Source organism: Hemibagrus wyckioides, linkage group LG10, assembly GCF_019097595.1.
Source record: "Hemibagrus wyckioides isolate EC202008001 linkage group LG10, SWU_Hwy_1.0, whole genome shotgun sequence".
Taxonomy (NCBI): Eukaryota; Metazoa; Chordata; class Actinopteri; order Siluriformes; family Bagridae; genus Hemibagrus; species Hemibagrus wyckioides.
This window is the reverse complement of record NC_080719.1, coordinates 3,376,099-3,394,103: the sequence shown is the minus strand read 5'-3', so window position 1 is coordinate 3,394,103 and position 18,005 is coordinate 3,376,099. Positions and strand designations below refer to the sequence as shown.

General features: G+C 40.0%; 1 protein-coding gene across 1 annotated transcript; it reads left to right on the top strand.

Moving 5' to 3' along the window:
• Window positions 1-7,808: 7,808 nt before the first annotated feature.
• On the top strand, window positions 7,809-11,171 carry zgc:162592 (uncharacterized protein LOC561993 homolog). The gene is made up of 2 exons (XM_058401297.1): window positions 7,809-8,601; window positions 10,069-11,171. Exons 1-2 carry the CDS (start codon window positions 7,809-7,811, stop codon window positions 10,350-10,352), a joined length of 1,077 nt encoding a protein of 358 aa, XP_058257280.1. The 3' UTR covers window positions 10,353-11,171.
• Window positions 11,172-18,005: the final 6,834 nt, after the last annotated feature.

Below are 18,005 nucleotides of genomic sequence, written 5' to 3'. Positions count from 1 at the left end.
GCTGCTATTTTCAAATTTACAACACCGCTTCAAAATGATCTTGTGCTGCTCGTAAGTCAAGCGTTCCTCCGCCATTTTCCTTGGCTCTCCATCGACGATCACGACTCCATCGATGATGCTAACAACGACGGTGTGACTAGTGACATCTTCAGAGGAAACGTAATACGACACATTGCTGTTACAATCCAATTCGAGTTGGATAACAACTGTTTAAGTGTGTATACATTTTTTGGGCCCCTCTAAATACAGCGTGTTTGTGAATGTTGTTACTATGGAAACGATAATGTACTATTAAGACGAGTGTAACTGCGGTCAGAGCTGCTGTTTAAAAAAAAGAAAAGAAAAGAAAAGAAATCAGCACCAATTGAGAATTCAGCAGTGATGTAACCAAAACAAAAGAAAATGAAAATCCTTCTCAGAGCAATTTTGTTCATTTTGACCCTGAGCTGCAATCATCATCTCTCTCTCTCTCTCTCTCTCTCTCTCTCTCAGTGTAATAACGACAGACTGTATTAGTCATCCCTTCATATCATGAGCCTCACTGCTATCTCTCTTTACCATCGCTTATGTGGCGGCGTGAGTATAAGCTTAGAAAGCTCAAGCATCCAGTGTAATACCACCAGTTATTGCCATGTACTGTAGGCTGTATGGCTAAAAGTTTGTGCATCCGTAACCATCACCCCTATATGTGCTTGTGTCACCTTTATTTTCCTTTTTTTGCTCTTATAATAAGCTCCACTCTTGTCTTCTGGGAAGGATTGTTACTAGATGGGGATTTGTGTTCGTTCAGCTACAAGAGCATTAGCGAGATCAAGCACTGATCTCGGTCTGGGGTGAAGTCGGCGTTCCAGTCCGTCCCGAAGGTGTTCATTGGGGTCGGGTCAGAGCTCTTACACTCCGTATACTTAAACAGTGAAGTTCATATATGAATCAAGACATTGGAGAAGCTTAGGACTTCAAGGAGCTCGGTTTCTTTGTGTAGTTTAAAGCTCTTCATCTCATCCGGTTGAAAAGATGCCGAGAGTGAGCCGAGAGACGCAAACAAATCGCAGAAGTCCCTCTCCTTACCTTTTTTTTTTGTCTAAAATGAAGTGTTGTAATTGTGTGGTTTAATTGCAGGTACCATTTGGATGGTGGTTCTTTCATCTGGTTAATGCATCCATTAGAAATCCCACCGCTGCATATCTACATAACAACAGATGCATTTCTCTTCAGTGCTCTTCAGCTCTTAGTGGAGGTTTTTATTTATTTATTTATTTTTAACGAAAGACGCCTATCCTTATTCCAGCTCTCAGAACAGGTCCAAACTGGAAAAGAGGGGGGGGAAGAGTAAAAAAAGATGCTTAAAATATATAAACTACCTTCAGTATCTTTGCTTAAAATCTATAAACTACTTAAAAGTCTGGAATTATCTGGCACACACTGTATATATAAAATATGATTTCTTATTTTATGGACTAAACTCCTGTAAAAGCCCATAGCGCAATATTTTCTTAGAGGTTTTATTCAATTATTTAAAATAGTAGATGATAAATTAGGTATAGTTTATCCTAGTTTATCTATAGGAATTTTTTTTTTCATTACTGCTTCTGAAAATATGATGCATTGGTTATTTTTTTCTGAGCGAAATTTGCATTACTACACATCTTCATACATCTTCCTCGGTCATTTTATAACTTCACAGATGGTGGATGAATTATGAAATATTTATATTAAAAAAAATGAGAGAGAGAGAGAGAGAGAGAGATGTTGATGTATTTTTTTTAGATCAGTAAAGAAGGCTGAAGGAAAGAAGACGTATTATAAATATTCTGGGGTTTTTTTTACATACTAACTTTCCTTCAAATGAGATTAATAGATTTTACAGTCACAAGTAAAATGTCACTATACAGGAAATGAAGTGGTTAAATATTTAGATAGTTAATTAACCAGCCTTCTATATGAACACACTCCAGGGTCCACGGTTCGATCCTGAGCTCGGTCTCTATAGGTTTGTTCTGGGTTCTCTAGGCTTCCTCCCTCAAAAAAATTTACAGCAGAGAAAACTATGAAATGAAATGAAATAAAAGCACTGGAAGCTGTTTGAGCAGAGTGCACAGATTATTAGGACTGAAAGACTAAAGTGCCGCTGCATTTTCTCCTTAGGGCGAGATAACAAGAATCCTAATACACTGCTGCTGTACCTCAGAGATGTTTCTACATCGTCTCCAACATCATCATCTGGATGCAACCTACATTTTCCCCCCTATTTTGCCTATTAACTATTTTGTCGTTCTTCTTCTTCTTTCGGCTGCTCCCTGTTTGGGGTCACCACAGCTAATCATCTGGCCCACATATTTGATTTGGCACAGGTTTTATACTGACACAACCCTCCCATTTTATCCAGGGTTTGGACCGGCACCCAGAGTTAATCCCTTAGTGGCTGGGTTAGCTCCCTGCCCAGGGAATCAAACCCGGGCCACAGCTATGAGAGCGTGGGTTTCAGCCACTGGACCTCCAGGGGACATGATTAGCTATTTCATCATTATCAATTCTAATGTGTTTATCAAATTCATATCAATAAAAGTGTATTTATGTATCTGTAACAGGATCATGATTCTGAGCTTTGAAGCTGTAATCATACAGAATTCAACTTTTATTTCCATATTTGCAGACTTGCTACTAATACAGGATTCGTAATTATTTCCAGCAAAGCTCTTGTCAGTCGGATTCCTCCTGAATGGCCGTGTTATCAGAGACCGCCTGCAGTGTGACGCGTAATTGCAGTATTTATGCGAATTTCGGTTTCTCTTCCTCATTGTGCTGGAGGTCAAAAATAGCTTAGCCGTAGCTGCGTCTATGCTAATGGTCTTTTAAAAACTAATTAGCAAAGCCCTTGCTCTGTGAGGCGTGTCAGGCGCTGCAGCGAGCCCAGCCCCTGAGCAGCCTAGTCAACCATTAACGGCCTATTCAGCGGCGAGGCAGCTGAAACTTGCCATGATACATGCACTTGTCAGCATCTTAATGAACACGTCCCTGTGGATGAACCCGGTCCAGCGGATCAGGTACAGAGACACGATAATTCTTCCAGAAATCCACATCTAACTTCTCTCGTCTAATGGGCTAGACCTTGTCCTGTCTCTAAGGGTTGCAGTTCAGATGAGCTCAGGTGTCTTCAGGCTGAATCCGGCTCATTAAAAGCACACTGAGGAACGCACAAGGGCACGAGAGCTGCGGCGTCTCAGACGAACAGAGGACGCGTCGCAACACGGTGAAGACCCTCGACGGTTGTGTCTTCTCAGATTTCAAGGTTAGACTTAATTACAGGCACAGATGCGTTTATATCGGTGGAATAAAATAGCTTCAGAGACTAAACTTCTCATCCATAAAACATGTTGAAGACCCTCTTTGGCTCGAGCTTTGCTCTCAGAGGTTCAAATCATTTGTTCTGTTGAAGCAAACCGATTCATTATCATGTTTTTTTAATGCCAGGCTGTAATATACAACTGTTTATACTGTTACAGATAGTAAATAAAACAAAAACATGATATAAAAATACTGCACATGGGGGCAATTAAGGGGAAAAAAATAGCAGAAATAATGGGGGTTTTTTTCTTCGCTTTCTCTTAAAGAATACACTTAAAATCATTTAAGGATATAAATAAGGTTATAAAAAGAAGACATCACATAGAGATACATCATATGAGGGTCGTGTAATGTTACGTGATTAAGGCAAAGTTTTTCTGTTTTTATTTGTAATATATTTCTTGTGTGTGAATGAAAGAGAGGGAAGTGGAACAGTAAGATTAGAGGGTGAAGAGGTGAAGAAGGTACAGGAGTTTAAGTACTTGGGGTCAACAGTCCAGAGAAACGGAGAGTGTGGGAAAGAGGTAAAGAAGTGAGTGCAGGCAGTTTGGAATGGGTGGAGAAAGGTGTCTGAGTTCTGTTTGATAGGAAAATATCGGCGAGAATGAAGAGGAAGGTGTACAAGACAGTGCTGAGACCGGTCAGTGGTGAGACAGGAGTCAGAGCTGGAGGTAGCAGAGCTGAAGATGTTGAGATTCTCTTTGGGAGGGACACGGTTGGACAGGATTAGGAACAAGTCCATCAGAGGGACAGCTCATGTTGGACGTTTGGGGGACGAAGTTAGGGAGGTCAGATTAAGATGGTTTGGACATGTTCAGAGGAGGGAGAGTGAGTATATTGGTAGGAGAATGTTGGACATGGAGCTGCCAGGCAGGAGGAAAAGATGAAGGCCAAAGAGGAGGAATATGGATGGAATAAATGAGGATATGAAGCTAGTGGGTGCAAGTGTTGAGGATGCAGAAGATAGGGATAGGTGGAGAGAGATGATTCACTGTGGAGACCCCTGAAGGGAAAATCCAAAAGAAGAAGAAGGAGGAAGATTTGTAATACATTTCTAATCATAGAAAAACATACATAATAAAATTAAAATTTTGTCACCACTGATGCGAGAAAATACAAGAATCAGCACTAAGTAAGGTCAGAAACTCCACTGACCTATTAGTTCCTCAGAAGCTCTTGGTTGCACAATCCTTCCTGACTATAAACTGTTAAAGAAAGGACATTATTTACTGTCCAGTATCACCCAAATGAGGATAAGGTTTCCTTCTGAGCCTGGTTCCTCTCAAGGTTTCTTCCTCAGATCATCTCAGGGAGTTTTTTCTCACCACCATCACCTCAGGTTTTTCATTAGGGATAAAAGTTAGGGATATATAGTATCTTAACTTCATATTTTTTTTAATGTAAAGCTGCTTTGAGACAATGTCCATTTTTAAAAGTGCTATACAAATAAATTGAATTGAAGGTTTTGGGGTTGTTTTTTTTTTTTCTTTTCAGAAGACTTTCAGATAAGGAAGTTCAGATCTTTTAATGTTTGTAAGATGCTGAAGATCTTCTACCAGTCTATGGTGCCTTGTGCCATTAACTGTGTTGTGGTCTGCTGGGGGAGTCAGCATCTGCACAGGGATGCCAGCAGGATTAACAAGCTAATTCGCAAGACTGGATCTATCATTGGACACTAACTGGAGACGTTTGAGTCAGTGAGGAACAGGAGGTCAATGAACAATCATGGACAATCCGTCTCACCTGCTCCACAACACACTACAGAGTCAGCGCAGCTCATTCTCAGGAGGTCATTCGTACCATTCGCAATAACATTGTACAATAGTTCACCTGTGTGTGATACTCTCACACTGCACTACGACCATTAACACTATTTTCTAGACTCTCGAGGTACTTCATATTTATTACTATTATTCTACTGCCGTGTGTACTGCAATGTAAATACTGAAGTAATATGGTTAAAACTGTGTTTCATATCTTCACTATTACGTTTAATTTAACTTATTATATCCTATATGTGAGGTTTTTTTCTTCTTTCTTCTTAGTCTTAAATTTTTGTGTGTGTATATACACTCTGATCAGGCATAACATTATGAGCAGTGAGAGGTGAAGTGAATAAGACTGATGATCTCCTCATCATGGCACCTGTTAGTGGGCGGGATATATTAGGCAGCAAGTCAACATTTTGTCCTCAAAGTTGATGTGTTAGAAGCCAAATTGTGATGGCTAGACCACTGGATCAGAGCCCCCCCAAAACTGCAGCTCTGGTGGGGTGTTCCCGGTCTGCAGTGGTCAGTATCTATCAAAAGTGGTCCAAGGAAGGAACAGTGCTGAACTGGTGACAGGGTCATGGGCGGTCAAGGCTCACTGATGCACGTGGGGAGAGAAGGCTGGCCCGTGTGATCCGATCCAACAGACGAGCTACTGTTGCTCAAATTGCTGAAGAAGTTAATGCTGGTTCTGATAGAAAGGGGTCAGAATACACAGTGCAGGACAGTTTTTTTGTGTTTTGGCAGCAAAAGGGAGACCAACGCAATATTAGGCAGGTGGTCATAATGTTATGGCTGGTCATTGTATGTGTATATATTATATTTATTTATTTATTTTGGTTTGTATTGTTATAGCCTAAACTGCTGTAACACTATCTATCTATCTATCTATCCATCCATCCATCCATCCATCCATCCATCCAGAGTCTTCCTCAGGAACATGGGACACCAGTCATACATCCAGACCTTGGGCTTGAGGGATGTTCACCAGTCCATTTTCTGTCATGTGTGTAGATTGGGATAAAACTCAGACATTGTGAGAATGTATAAAACTCCACTCAGACAGTAAACCGAACTCAGGATCAAACCCAGGACCGTGAAAGTGTCCCAATGGCACCATTTTTCTATTCTGAATAAAAACCACATCAGATTAAAGTTGTATTATATTTTAACATTTAAATCACTTTCATGTTTACATTCTCCCTTATGTTCTGCTTAGAGGGTTTCCTTCAAGTTCTCTGGTTTCCTACCCTAATCCAAAGACATGTGTTGTAGACTGATCAGCATCTCTAAATTGTACATCTTCATATATATTTCTCTGTCATTTTATAACTCCACAGCTATTTATATTAGAGAGAGAGAGAGAGAGGTTGTGACTGCATTTTTTAGATCAGGAAAGAAGGTGCTTTTTTAAACAACTGTTAAAATAAGACTGTTTACATAAAACAGAATATTATTAACATTTCTCCAAATGTCATTAATTTATTTTACACTATGAAATGTTATGAAAGCATAGTGTCACTATACAGGAAATGAAGCAGTTAAATATTTAGATAGCTAATTAACCAGCCTTCTAAATGCTCACACTCCAGGGTCCACAGTTCGATCCTGAGCTCCGTCTCCATAGATTACCTCTGGGTTCTCCAGGTTTCCTCCTTCAAAAAAAGTTATAGCAGAGAAAACAGTGAAATAAGATGCAACAAAAGCACTGGAAGCTGTTTGAGCAGAGTGCACAGATTCTTGAGGTATAGAAAACCGAAAGACTAAAGCACCGCTGCATTTTCTCTTTAGGTCAAGATGGGTATCCTATTACACTGCTATCAGCATTTTGTGATGTTTCTACATCATCTCCAACAGCATCTCTAAATTGTCCGTAGTGTGTTAGTGTGTGTGATTTTGCCCTACGATGGGTCGGCCCATCGGTGTCCATGGTGTCCTCCACCTTCAGTGCTCCCCGTGACACTGCGTCAGATCACTGGTTTAGAAAATAAATGGACGGATGTTTAATGTTTTATGACCTACTGAAGCCTTTTATTACCTCATTATCAAGTCAAGGGACTTTATTGTCGTTATACAGCTGGGACAGTGCGCACTGAAACAAAACAACATTCCTCCAGGACCATGATGCTCCGTAAAACAACACCGAATTTAAGAGAGACTACACAGACCTACAGGGAGAAGGACGCTTCAAAGCTGACCAGCGCACAGTTCTAGTTTGGAATAAAGTGAAAAAAGAATTAAAAGTAAATGCTGTAAATGTTAAACACAGTATACTCGTTACACGTACAAATGCAGGTGGTGTGAGATCATATTTTGTTTACAGTATTTTAGCAGCAATTAAAACAAAAGAAATGTGCAAAGGGGATGAAATGGTGATCAGGTGTGTGTGTGTGTGTGTGTGTGTGTGTGTGTGTGTGTGTGTGTTGGGCGGGTCACGTGACTCTCCTTGAGTTTCAGTACCTGCTCCAGGCGTCTAATTGGATGCTTGACGTCATATGACGCTTAAAGTTTGATTTGTCACAGGTGTTGATTTTGTTTGTTTGTTTGTTTGTTTGTTTCCTAAACCGTAGACCTGTGTGCGCTTCTATAGGTTACTCTTGCAAACTTTTGTTTTCTTGATCCCAAAGTAACAGCATTTCTAACTGATCATGTTCACCATCCGGGGTTTATGGTTTTAGTGTGAATTCCAGCATCATGTGCAGTAACGCCTCATTACCGGGTGACTTGAACGAGCTAGATGTTAAAACCACGGACACACTGGAGGCTCACCGGCCCATTAAAATCGGGATCATTTTGGTTCTGGGTGTTATGATTACTTTGGGGAACGTGGCCGTGGTGTCGGTGATTTACTCCGCGGTACCGGGATGGTCGAGGAACTCGCGGTATTTTTTATTATCGTTAACCGGCGCGGACTCGGCGTTCGGTTTGATCGTCATGCCGCTGAACCTGTGCGTGAGCCTGTTGAAGGACTACAGCGACGAGCCCGACCCGTTCTGTCACGCCGTGGCCTTCTTCAACGCCACCGTTTACTCCACGTGCATGTACACGCTGGCCAGCATCAGCCTGGAGCGCTATGTGGCCGTGTTTTACCCGTTGCAGTACACCACCATGCTGACCCGGAGGCGCGCGCTGCTGCTCATCGCGTTCGCCTGGCTCTTCCCTCCGGTTCTGCTCGTGCCCATCTCGTGGCCAGAGGGCATCATAGACGTGCACTTCTCCACGGCATCCCTGGTATGCAACCCGTCCTACTCCAGTAACGTCACGTACTCTCTGACCCTCACCGGCTTCATCTTCTTCCCCTGCTCGGCTCTCATGACCTTCTGTAACCTCAGGCTGTGGTTCGCAGCCAGGAGGCAGCGGAGGAAGTTGAGGAAGCGCGCCTCCGGTCGATGGACTCGACCGGACGTAGCTTCGCGGGTGCTCGTGCCCGTCATGACCGCCTACTTCACGTGCTGGACCCCCTGCATGGTCATCATGATCTACACCGGTGGGTTTGGCTCGCAAAACGCAACAGACTTCTCACTTCATCTTTAATCATTTTTGTGCTCAGTGATGCCAGATCGTTTCAGGGGAAATTTGTTAATCAGATGCACGCGCTGAAAGTCACTGCATGACGTCATAGTTATTTAATCGCCGAGACTATTTGTGCCCATAATCTCGGTGCTACACTTAATGTGAAACAATGCATTTTTCTGACATAGTAACAATGAAAGACAGGAAAAAGGACAACAATTCTATTCAGGTTTGATGATGATGATGATGATGATGATAAAGTATAATAAATAATAGATTATAACATTCTCTTTTCTGTAGAGAGGAGTAATTGGTACCATCAAATAACTGTCTTCAGCAAGTAAAACCAACAATTTACATATTTTTTAAAAACAAGAGAAAAACTTTTTTTCCCATTTTTCACTCTATTGAAGCTGATAGGCCAAAAATATGGCATCAGTTTTCACACCATAAGTATCATGGTCATAAAGAAAATATAAGAGAAGCCAACCAGTGGAGACTTTTATACTGCCCTCTAATCTGCATAAAACTCTGCTTGTGATTTTTGGAATTGCAAACAAGCAACTTTGGAAAGAAGCGCGCAGAAAACTGAAGCGTAAATAAAGAAAGAATTAAATTACGAGCAAAAAAAATAACAGAACAAGCATCAGAATAAAGCTAGCAAGGAAATAAAAAATTTAGTTTTTAATTCCTAGTATTTTGGGTTCTTTTAAAACTTTGCTTTTAGGTTTTTTTTTTTATTCTTTTTCAAATTTTGTATTCAATTCTGTGATTTGTTATATATATATATATATATATATATATATATATATATATATATATATATATATATATATATATATATATATATATATATATATATATATATATATACACATATACACATATATACATAATTCCTCTTTTCATATAAACCGTTCTGTCTTAAAGACCTGAGTTTTACAAAGCACTCACACTGAAGACTCCTTCCTTAAATGTTAAATAAAAGTCTCTCTTCAGAACTCTTTAAAAACGTCAGTGATATGTTTTTAATCGGTTTATGTGGTGCATCTATATGAGCTGTTTCAGATGCATAATACGATACAGTATTAGAATGTGTGTAATATATTAATATAAAATATATGATTTGGAGCTTTGTGAAACCTGCTGAGAAAGTAACCTAGCATAGACCCGACACCACTCTATCGTGTGGTCGTTTCAGATTATTAATTTAAAATCCTCCGATAGTGTGGTTTAGAGTCATGGATTATAACTCGGCGGGTTTTCCCCTGATAAAATATTGCCTACATTTTGTACTATTTTGGTGAATTTTGTGTTACAAATCCAGTTCAGCTTAGCCGAGGAATGATTTATGAGTTCACCCTGAGGTGATCTCGGGTTGTGCTTCATGACTTTTCATGGTACCTGCTTAACTCTTTCTTCCTGTCCTGACATTTCTCAGCCATATCGGGCAGCGGCGTTCCAGAGTGGGTGGAATTTGTGGCCGTGTGGTTACCAACGTCCAACGGCTTCCTCAACTGCATCTTTTACTTTTGGATCAATCGGAGCTTCAGGAGAAAATTCCACTGCGTCCTGCAGAGGCTGTGTTTTGGGCTTTGTCCCAACACCAAACCGGTACACAACTCTGTGATGGCTACTTTAAATAACAACACCGTACAGGAGAGGTCTTCCAGCGTGTCGTCTACGTGCACTTTACTCCCCGCCGCTGTCGAGACGTACATCTGACAGCCAGGAACCAAGCCAGCTCGTGAAAGATCTAAAGCTGTGAAAGACTTTCTCTGACATTTGGGGAATCGGGGAGGATCACTGGTATGATTCATTTTCAGCCTCCATAGTCATAAATTTTTACTTTGTTGGCAAATTGTGCCTTTTTTACATTCACTGCACTTCTGCACTGTAATTATTTCATCCCTGTTTTTTTTTTTTAAGTCACCCGTAGACTTCATCATCGTCTTATTTTAAGCATGTCGTCTAAATTAAACAGAATCAATGCGGCATTATCGTCGAGGATCCAATTTTTCCCCGAACGTCTTGTTTTCCTGCTATAATAATCCATATTGCCTGGAATTGCACCTCAATTATTTCCCCCCTCGTTTTAAAGTTCATTCGACTGCATAATGAAAGTTGTGTTCTGTCAGATTTTATCAATATGTCAACAGCCGGCAGTACAAAAGGTTAACCTTTATACAAGAGGAAAGTAATTAGGCACTTAACGTCATGTAAAGGGCAGCTCAGCGACGTCTGTCGGAAAGTCGGCCGTATTGTTTTTCCTTTTTTTCCCCCCTTCTTCATTTGGTAGAGGTCCACATGCCCTTTATCTACTCTCCTGTTTTATGCACATACTCTGAATTTAATTCAATTACTTATGACTGTGTTAAGGGGAAACATTTCATTTTCTGGCACTATTTTTTGTATACACTAAGATCATGCCTATGTTGTAAAATTGTAATATTTTAAAAAATACTTTCGGCAGCAGCTTGTCATGGTGGTGCCTTTTCGTTTTGTTAAAGGAAGACTAGAGGCCCGTTAATGTCTCTGTAATTAAGCAACATTTCAGATATTGTTATTTGAGAAAATTTAAAAATAAATGTAAAGTATTTTTTGTAAATAACTCATTTTAGTGTTAATGTTGGTGTTAAATGTTTGTGCTGTAAAATAAAGCTTTAAAGCCCTTGTGTTAGACTTGTCATATTTATCGTATTTTATATTATCAACTTGGCAGAAGACGAAGAAGAAAATCCTGAAAAGAAAAGTGACGGTTTTTGGATTTCTGATGGTTTTTCACGTCATTGTCGGTTTAATCACAAACTTCATATATTTATATTCGGGCCAAATGAAGACGTCTTTTCGCTAGTCGTTTCTGAGATTTCTTCCGTCTCCTCCTGGTGCTATCGGATCAGACACGTCATTGAGATGTTGTGGAGCTGACAGCCCGATGCGAGCTGCCTGATGAAATCCCAGCGCTTCTCTATCCACACCACTAAGGAATGACACGCATGAGTGCTTGGATGTGAGAACGACACCTCTGGAGATTTAAGCCCCGTTTGCTAGAAGGAATCTGAGCGGAATACATTCATACACGAAAAAAAACTGACTGGAAGAAAAGCAAGAGGATAAAAATCTAATATCTGACAATGGATTGAAAATGAAGGTATTGTGCTTGGGCGTTACACGACTGTAATGAATATCTGAATTCAGCATTTTTCGATAATTGTAGCCTACAGCTCAAAAAGCATATCTCAAAAAATACAAATATTTCATTTCATTCATTCATCCATTTTCTTCCTCTTATCCGGAGCCGGGTCACGGGGGCAGCAGTCTAAGCAGGGATGCACAGACTTCCCTCTTCCTAGACACTTCCTCCAGCTCTTCCGGGGGGATTCCGAGGCGTTCCCAGGTCAGCCGAGAGACATAGAAACTCCAGCGGGTCCTGGGTCTTCCCAAAGGTCTCATCCTGGTGGGGCGGGAGGCATCCGAAACAGACGCCCGAGCCACCTCAACTGGCCCCTTCCGATTTCATATTTCATTTCCACTTCAAGCAAAACACTTTTTATGCAGTATAACTACAACAAATGTCCCAGTCAGGTTCAGTACACACTTTCACAATCATGGGGAAGACTGCTGACTTGACGGTTGTCCTAGAAGACACTCGTTGACACCCTCCATAAGGATGGTAAGCCACAGAAGATCATTGCTGAAAGGGCTGGCTGTTCCGAGTGCTGTATCAAAGCATATTCATGGAACGTTGACTGGAAGGGCGGTAGGAAAAGGTGAACAAGTAACAGGGATGACCATCGCCTTGAGAAGGTTGTCAGGCAAATAAGATTCAAGGGCATGGAGGAGCTTCACAAGGAGTGGACTGAGGCTGGAGTCAGTGCATGGAGAGACACCACACAGATGTGTCCAAACTACTTGGAACTGGTTTGCTGACCTTGATATTACTGTGCTTGACTGGACCAGCCAGAACCCTATAGAGAACCTATGTGGTATTGTCAAGAGGAAGATATATATCGTCTAAGCTGGCAGAGGCAGCGTGGTTCTCCTGGGTAACCTTAGTTCCGGACATTCCTGAGGTGGATTTATCAGTTTATGTAATAAATCTTAATTTTCATCAATACACAAACAACAAACCAGTTTTTATTTTCATGCACAGTACTACAAACAGCAGAAACTGTACATTATACACACTTATTCACAATTACACACCACAGTATACAAGATTTTATTCTCATCTACTGAAGTAAAGGCTGAGTGTTCCTGTGCCTGACTTTACCGAGCTGTTTGCTGTTACTATTGTAGTTCTGGTTTTCCCGTTTCATGATTCAGGAGTTTGCTTTGTCTTGTGTACTCTGTTTGGTGATCACATGACCTCAGCCTGTTTCCTGTTCTGATTTTGAGTCACAATTTGGATCGGATTTGTCTGCTTGCTCTCAGGCCAAAAATGGATTTTGCTCCCGTTTTGTCCTGACTGTGTTCAGCATCGAACGTCTTTGTCATGTCTCAATCCACAGCGGAGATTAATATGAAGCTCATATAAAAGTAGACCCTCAGGAATTTGAGAATTTGTAGTGTTTCAGAAGGATTTCTGTTTTTATCTAGCCTACTAGAGGTGATATATTCATAGAAAAGTTCCAGAAACAGTTATTTCTTTCCACACAAATGTCTGTATCTTCAAAGTAAATGTTGATATCAAACCCATTTCTGCTCTCTGAGATTCTCCGAGTGCTTGTTCATCTAAAAATGTGATCTATAACCACTGGGTAAAATTCTGTGTAAAGTTCTCCAACAGAGGGGGAAACACGTCTAAAACACACTGAAAGCCAACAGAGTCCTGACTCGTTTTGTATCAGACTCTCAGACAGAAAATCATTTGATTGTTTAAACTGATTGAAAATGTCCTGCAAGTCCATTTCCAGTCTGCCAGTGGACTGGAACAGAAGTGTGCTGGTAAAAAAGTGTTAAAATTAACACTGTTTAGTGCAATTGCACTCAAAAGGTATTCCAAAAATGTACAAAAAATTATTTTATGCTATTTTTTATTCTATTAAAAATGATGACTAAACAATCAATAAATCCATCAATATTAATGAAAAAATAATAAAATAAATTAATTCTAATAATATATTCTAAAAAGACTAGATTTCCACTTTTATTAACTCTACAGATCAATTAGGTCTAACTCTACAGGTCAATTAGGTCAAACTCTACAGGTCAATTAAATGATGTCTTTTGGGGTTGTTTTTTTTCCCCTAATTTCCCCACGTTTAATATAATGTTTTGGCATGTTTTTATCCGCCAGTGTTTTTTAAGTTGTTTTTGGGATGTCTATTAGACAAAGCACACTAATTAAGTCTAATTAAGTAGAAACTACTACTACTTGGTTTGAATAAAAGTGTTTGTGTGTGTGTAATAGACTCTGCATCCCTATTATACCAGCAGTAAGACCTCATCACGATAATGCACTGATATGGTCTCATTATAAAGCTACTGATAGATATTAGATTTTAGCCGTCACTGATTTCCAAAGACATCATCATCATCATCATCATCATCATCACATGCTGTTTTTCATCCCACTCCAGAGTAAAATTTTCAGGAAGGATGATGATCAATTCATTGCTCTCTCTCTCCATAATGGAGGAACGAGGAACGATATAAAATCTCACAGCCTGAGTTAAATCCTATTACTTTGGTCATCTGAGACCGCCCCCTGGCCTCCTAGAAGGTTTACGTTCTTCAGTACCGCTCATTGAGTTTCAGCTTAATGGTTGTTGAGGTGGATCTTATGAGTGAAACAGATATTGGAGTGCTTCTGCAGATTTTGCAGCAGTGATCCTGCAGTGTTGCGGGAGACAAATGAGAGACAGCTGTTATGTACAGTACTCTGGGAACGTTTTCAGCTTTCAGAAATCAGAAATTTTGATCTGATCAGCATACTACATCAAGATTAAAGACTTATGGCAAGACATTACAGGTAGATCTTTTGGATAAAACATCAATGTCTTTTGTTCTTATACTATAGTAATAAAAATATCAAAACTCATCAGAAAATGCTTTATTTCACATTTTTCCCCCAAGTGTTACACCACTGAGTTATGCTAAATCTGGCTCTTAAGCTCCGCCCACTCTACATAATCATGTCACATCATATATCCCATTACAGGTAGATCTTTCGAATGAAACACCAATGTTTTTTTCCTTATATTATAGTAATAAAAAAATACTAAAACTCAACAGAAAAGGTTTCATTTTAAGCTCCGTCCACTCTACATAAATACATCATATCATAAATCCCTGAAAATAATTCGAAATTTTTAGATTATTTACAATCATGAAATGTTCTGTCTTCATTCCTATCTCTATTCAGAAGGAAAAGAAATTTCTCTGTGAGAATATTGTTGTGAAAAGTAAAATTCAGGTTTCAGGGTAAATTCCTCTGTTTCTTGCCCTAATGTTCCTCTGCAGTGTTTCTCAGCTCTTTTTGGAATCCTATTGGACGTCCACACAATATACTTTGTTAAAGTGCTTCATAAACAGAGATTTATAACACTGGGGACATTATAGTTACCACTGTAATTGTAGCAGCCGTGAAATCCTCAAACCTCAATCTGACAGAGCTGAAGAATAACAAACCGGAGACAATCACACTGGGTTTGACTTCATCAACACAGACAATGCAGTCACTAATAGCTTATTTTAAAACCAGGACTCGGAATTTCTTGGTTCCTGAAAAACATTTTTTTTTCTCTCAAAACCCAGTTTTTTAAAATGGGTTTATAAGAAGCTACATTATGTTTGGATTATCGTTGATGAGTTGAGGCATGAGTGACAGGGTTATGGAGCAGGATGCAATGTCCTGGAGTGGCTCATATCTTCAGGGTTCCCGGATTTGAACCTGAGCCTGGATTAATGTTTCCACTCCTGGGTGGAGTTTCACATCTTTGCATCTTCTCCCAGTATCTGCATTGGGTTTTTTTTTTCAGGTTTCCACTCACCTCCCAAAAACATGCTAGTGGGTAAACTAACAACTCTAAATTCAACTCTAAAGCATCTGCTGCTAACATCTTGGTGCCAGATACCACAGCACACCTTCAGGGATCTAGTGGAGTCCATGCCTACACGGGTCAGGGCTGTTTTGACAATATTAGGGCAGGTGGTCATAATGTTATGCCTTATCAGTGTATTTCTATACTGATATTCTGTGATGCAGGGATTTTATCACTGCATGTCGCTGTAATATTAAGTCACCAGTAGGCGTTCCTATCCAACTACTGGTTGCCATAGAAACGATTTTATCAGCATTCAAAATGCTGTTTTCTTTCCGCCAAAATAAAACATTTTAGAATTGTTTGTTTGTTATTTTCCTTCGATACAAAAAATCAGCAGTGTTTATCTACATCATATCATCTGAGATGAAGGAGAAACAGTGTGTGCTCTTTGACCGGAATCACATGACCTCTACCATCTTCGCTCCCGTTGGTAGTCACTGCACCATTAAAAGTCGCTCCATATTTGCATAAAGTTAAACTTTTCTCATCTTTATTGTATCTCTGGACTCGCCCATATTAAGACACCAACGCAAGTCACCAGCTCTAATTAAAAATTAACGATGGTCACTTTGTGAGTCGCTGTGTATGTTTACGCCCCGTTATTGTGGAGCGGTGTGAATGGTTTGCCCAGCAGGGGGCTCCCACCCCTCTCATTTCCCTCCTCCTCCTCTTCCTCCTCCACCTGTGAGCTAACATTATTACGATACTCGTCTAACAGAAACCCAACAGCGTCTTGACTAATTTTGTGCTGATAAAATGATTGATTTGTTTATACTGACTGAAAATGTTCAGATTATTTCTATTCCACCAGCGGGACTGAGCACCAGCATACTGCTAGAAAGTGTTAAATTTATCAAATTTGTCAATTCTACTTTTATCTATTTAAATAGTTATATTTAATATTTTGGAACATCCACAATACAAGTTATCTATTATCATGTGGAACGTCTGCTATACAAGTCCCTGTGAATGAGCTGTTACTATAGAAACTATAACATGGTAGAACCAGCGTATTAATATTTCAATTGGAATAAACATTCAGGTTTTTCTCCTTTCTGATTATCCCCTTTTTCTGAAATTTTCTGAACACTGGAGCGCACTTGAAGCCTTTTGTGTTCATGATGCTCAGTAACCTGTGTCCCATTGGCCTTCTTCAACTCAACTTATTATCTAGAAATGATTATTATAGTCTGCGTTTATAACAAAGGTAAAACTGTAGCTTTAATGTTTTCCACCACGTTTGGTAACAAGTGTAATGGTAACAGTAACTCTACTCCATCACCCCATTGTTGATTATTTTCCTCTCACCGCATGACACAGAGTGTTTCATTTCTTGCCTGTAGATTATATGATCATGTTCAGAATGAGTCATTTATACATTAACATGACAGATATACACATTATCTTGAAATAATTCATTCTGCCACCAAAAAGCTCGGAACCCTCAAGTCATGGACTCCACGAGACCTCTGATGGTGTGCTGTGGAATCTGGAACTGAGATGTGTAACGGTCAGGAGATGCCACCTGAAGCGGGGTTCAAACCCGGACATCTACACACTCATATGCAGACAAACGAAGCATGAGTAACAAAAACATAACAACCACATGGATACCTGGATACACAAAAATCGCACCACAAAAACACAAAACAATGCAGTCATACAAAAGGGCTGGTTTATATACGGCAGAGCATTAGGGTAAATGGGAAACAGGTGACGTAAATAGAAAGGGCGTGGCACAACACACATGGGGAAAACAGATAAGCAAAAAGCAGATTATGATGAAACACTGTCCCGGTAGCTCCTGACAAGATGTTTGCAGCAGATATTTTAAGTCCTGTAACCTGTGAGGTGTGGCCTCCATGGATCTGACTTGATGTTGGATCGGATCCGGATCTGGGTAAGCCTTTGTCATGTTCCTTAAACGGTTCCTGAATAGTTTAAGAGAGTATTATCCTGCTGAAAGAGGACACTAGGGCTATTCGAGATTACGGTTACAGTGCAGCGATGTTTAGGTAGGTGGTACGTATCAGAGGAACATCCACATGCATGCAGGACGTGAGGTTTCCCAGCAGAACTTTGCCCAGAGCTTCACACCAGTGTTACATATATATGACAGGATAAATCGTCTTTCATTCAGGTAACGTTAGAGCAGATATTCTCCCAAGGTTTCATCAGAGTGATTTATGAAATGAATGATTATGCATGAGATTTTTTTTTTATACTAGTGTGCCACTGCGTAATGAGTTCTCCTCTTGTAGAATGATCATAATGCAGCACTCCATATGGCACTGGGAGGAGAGAGTGCAAAAATGGCCATCTAATTTCC

Coding starts and splice junctions, on each gene's coding strand:
- zgc:162592 (XM_058401297.1), top strand. CDS start 7,809: ATGTGCAGTAACGCCTCATTACCGGGTGACTTGAACGAGCTAGATGTT. Junction 8,602..10,068: donor GGTCATCATGATCTACACCG/GTGGGTTTGGCT, acceptor GACATTTCTCAG/CCATATCGGGCAGCGGCGTT.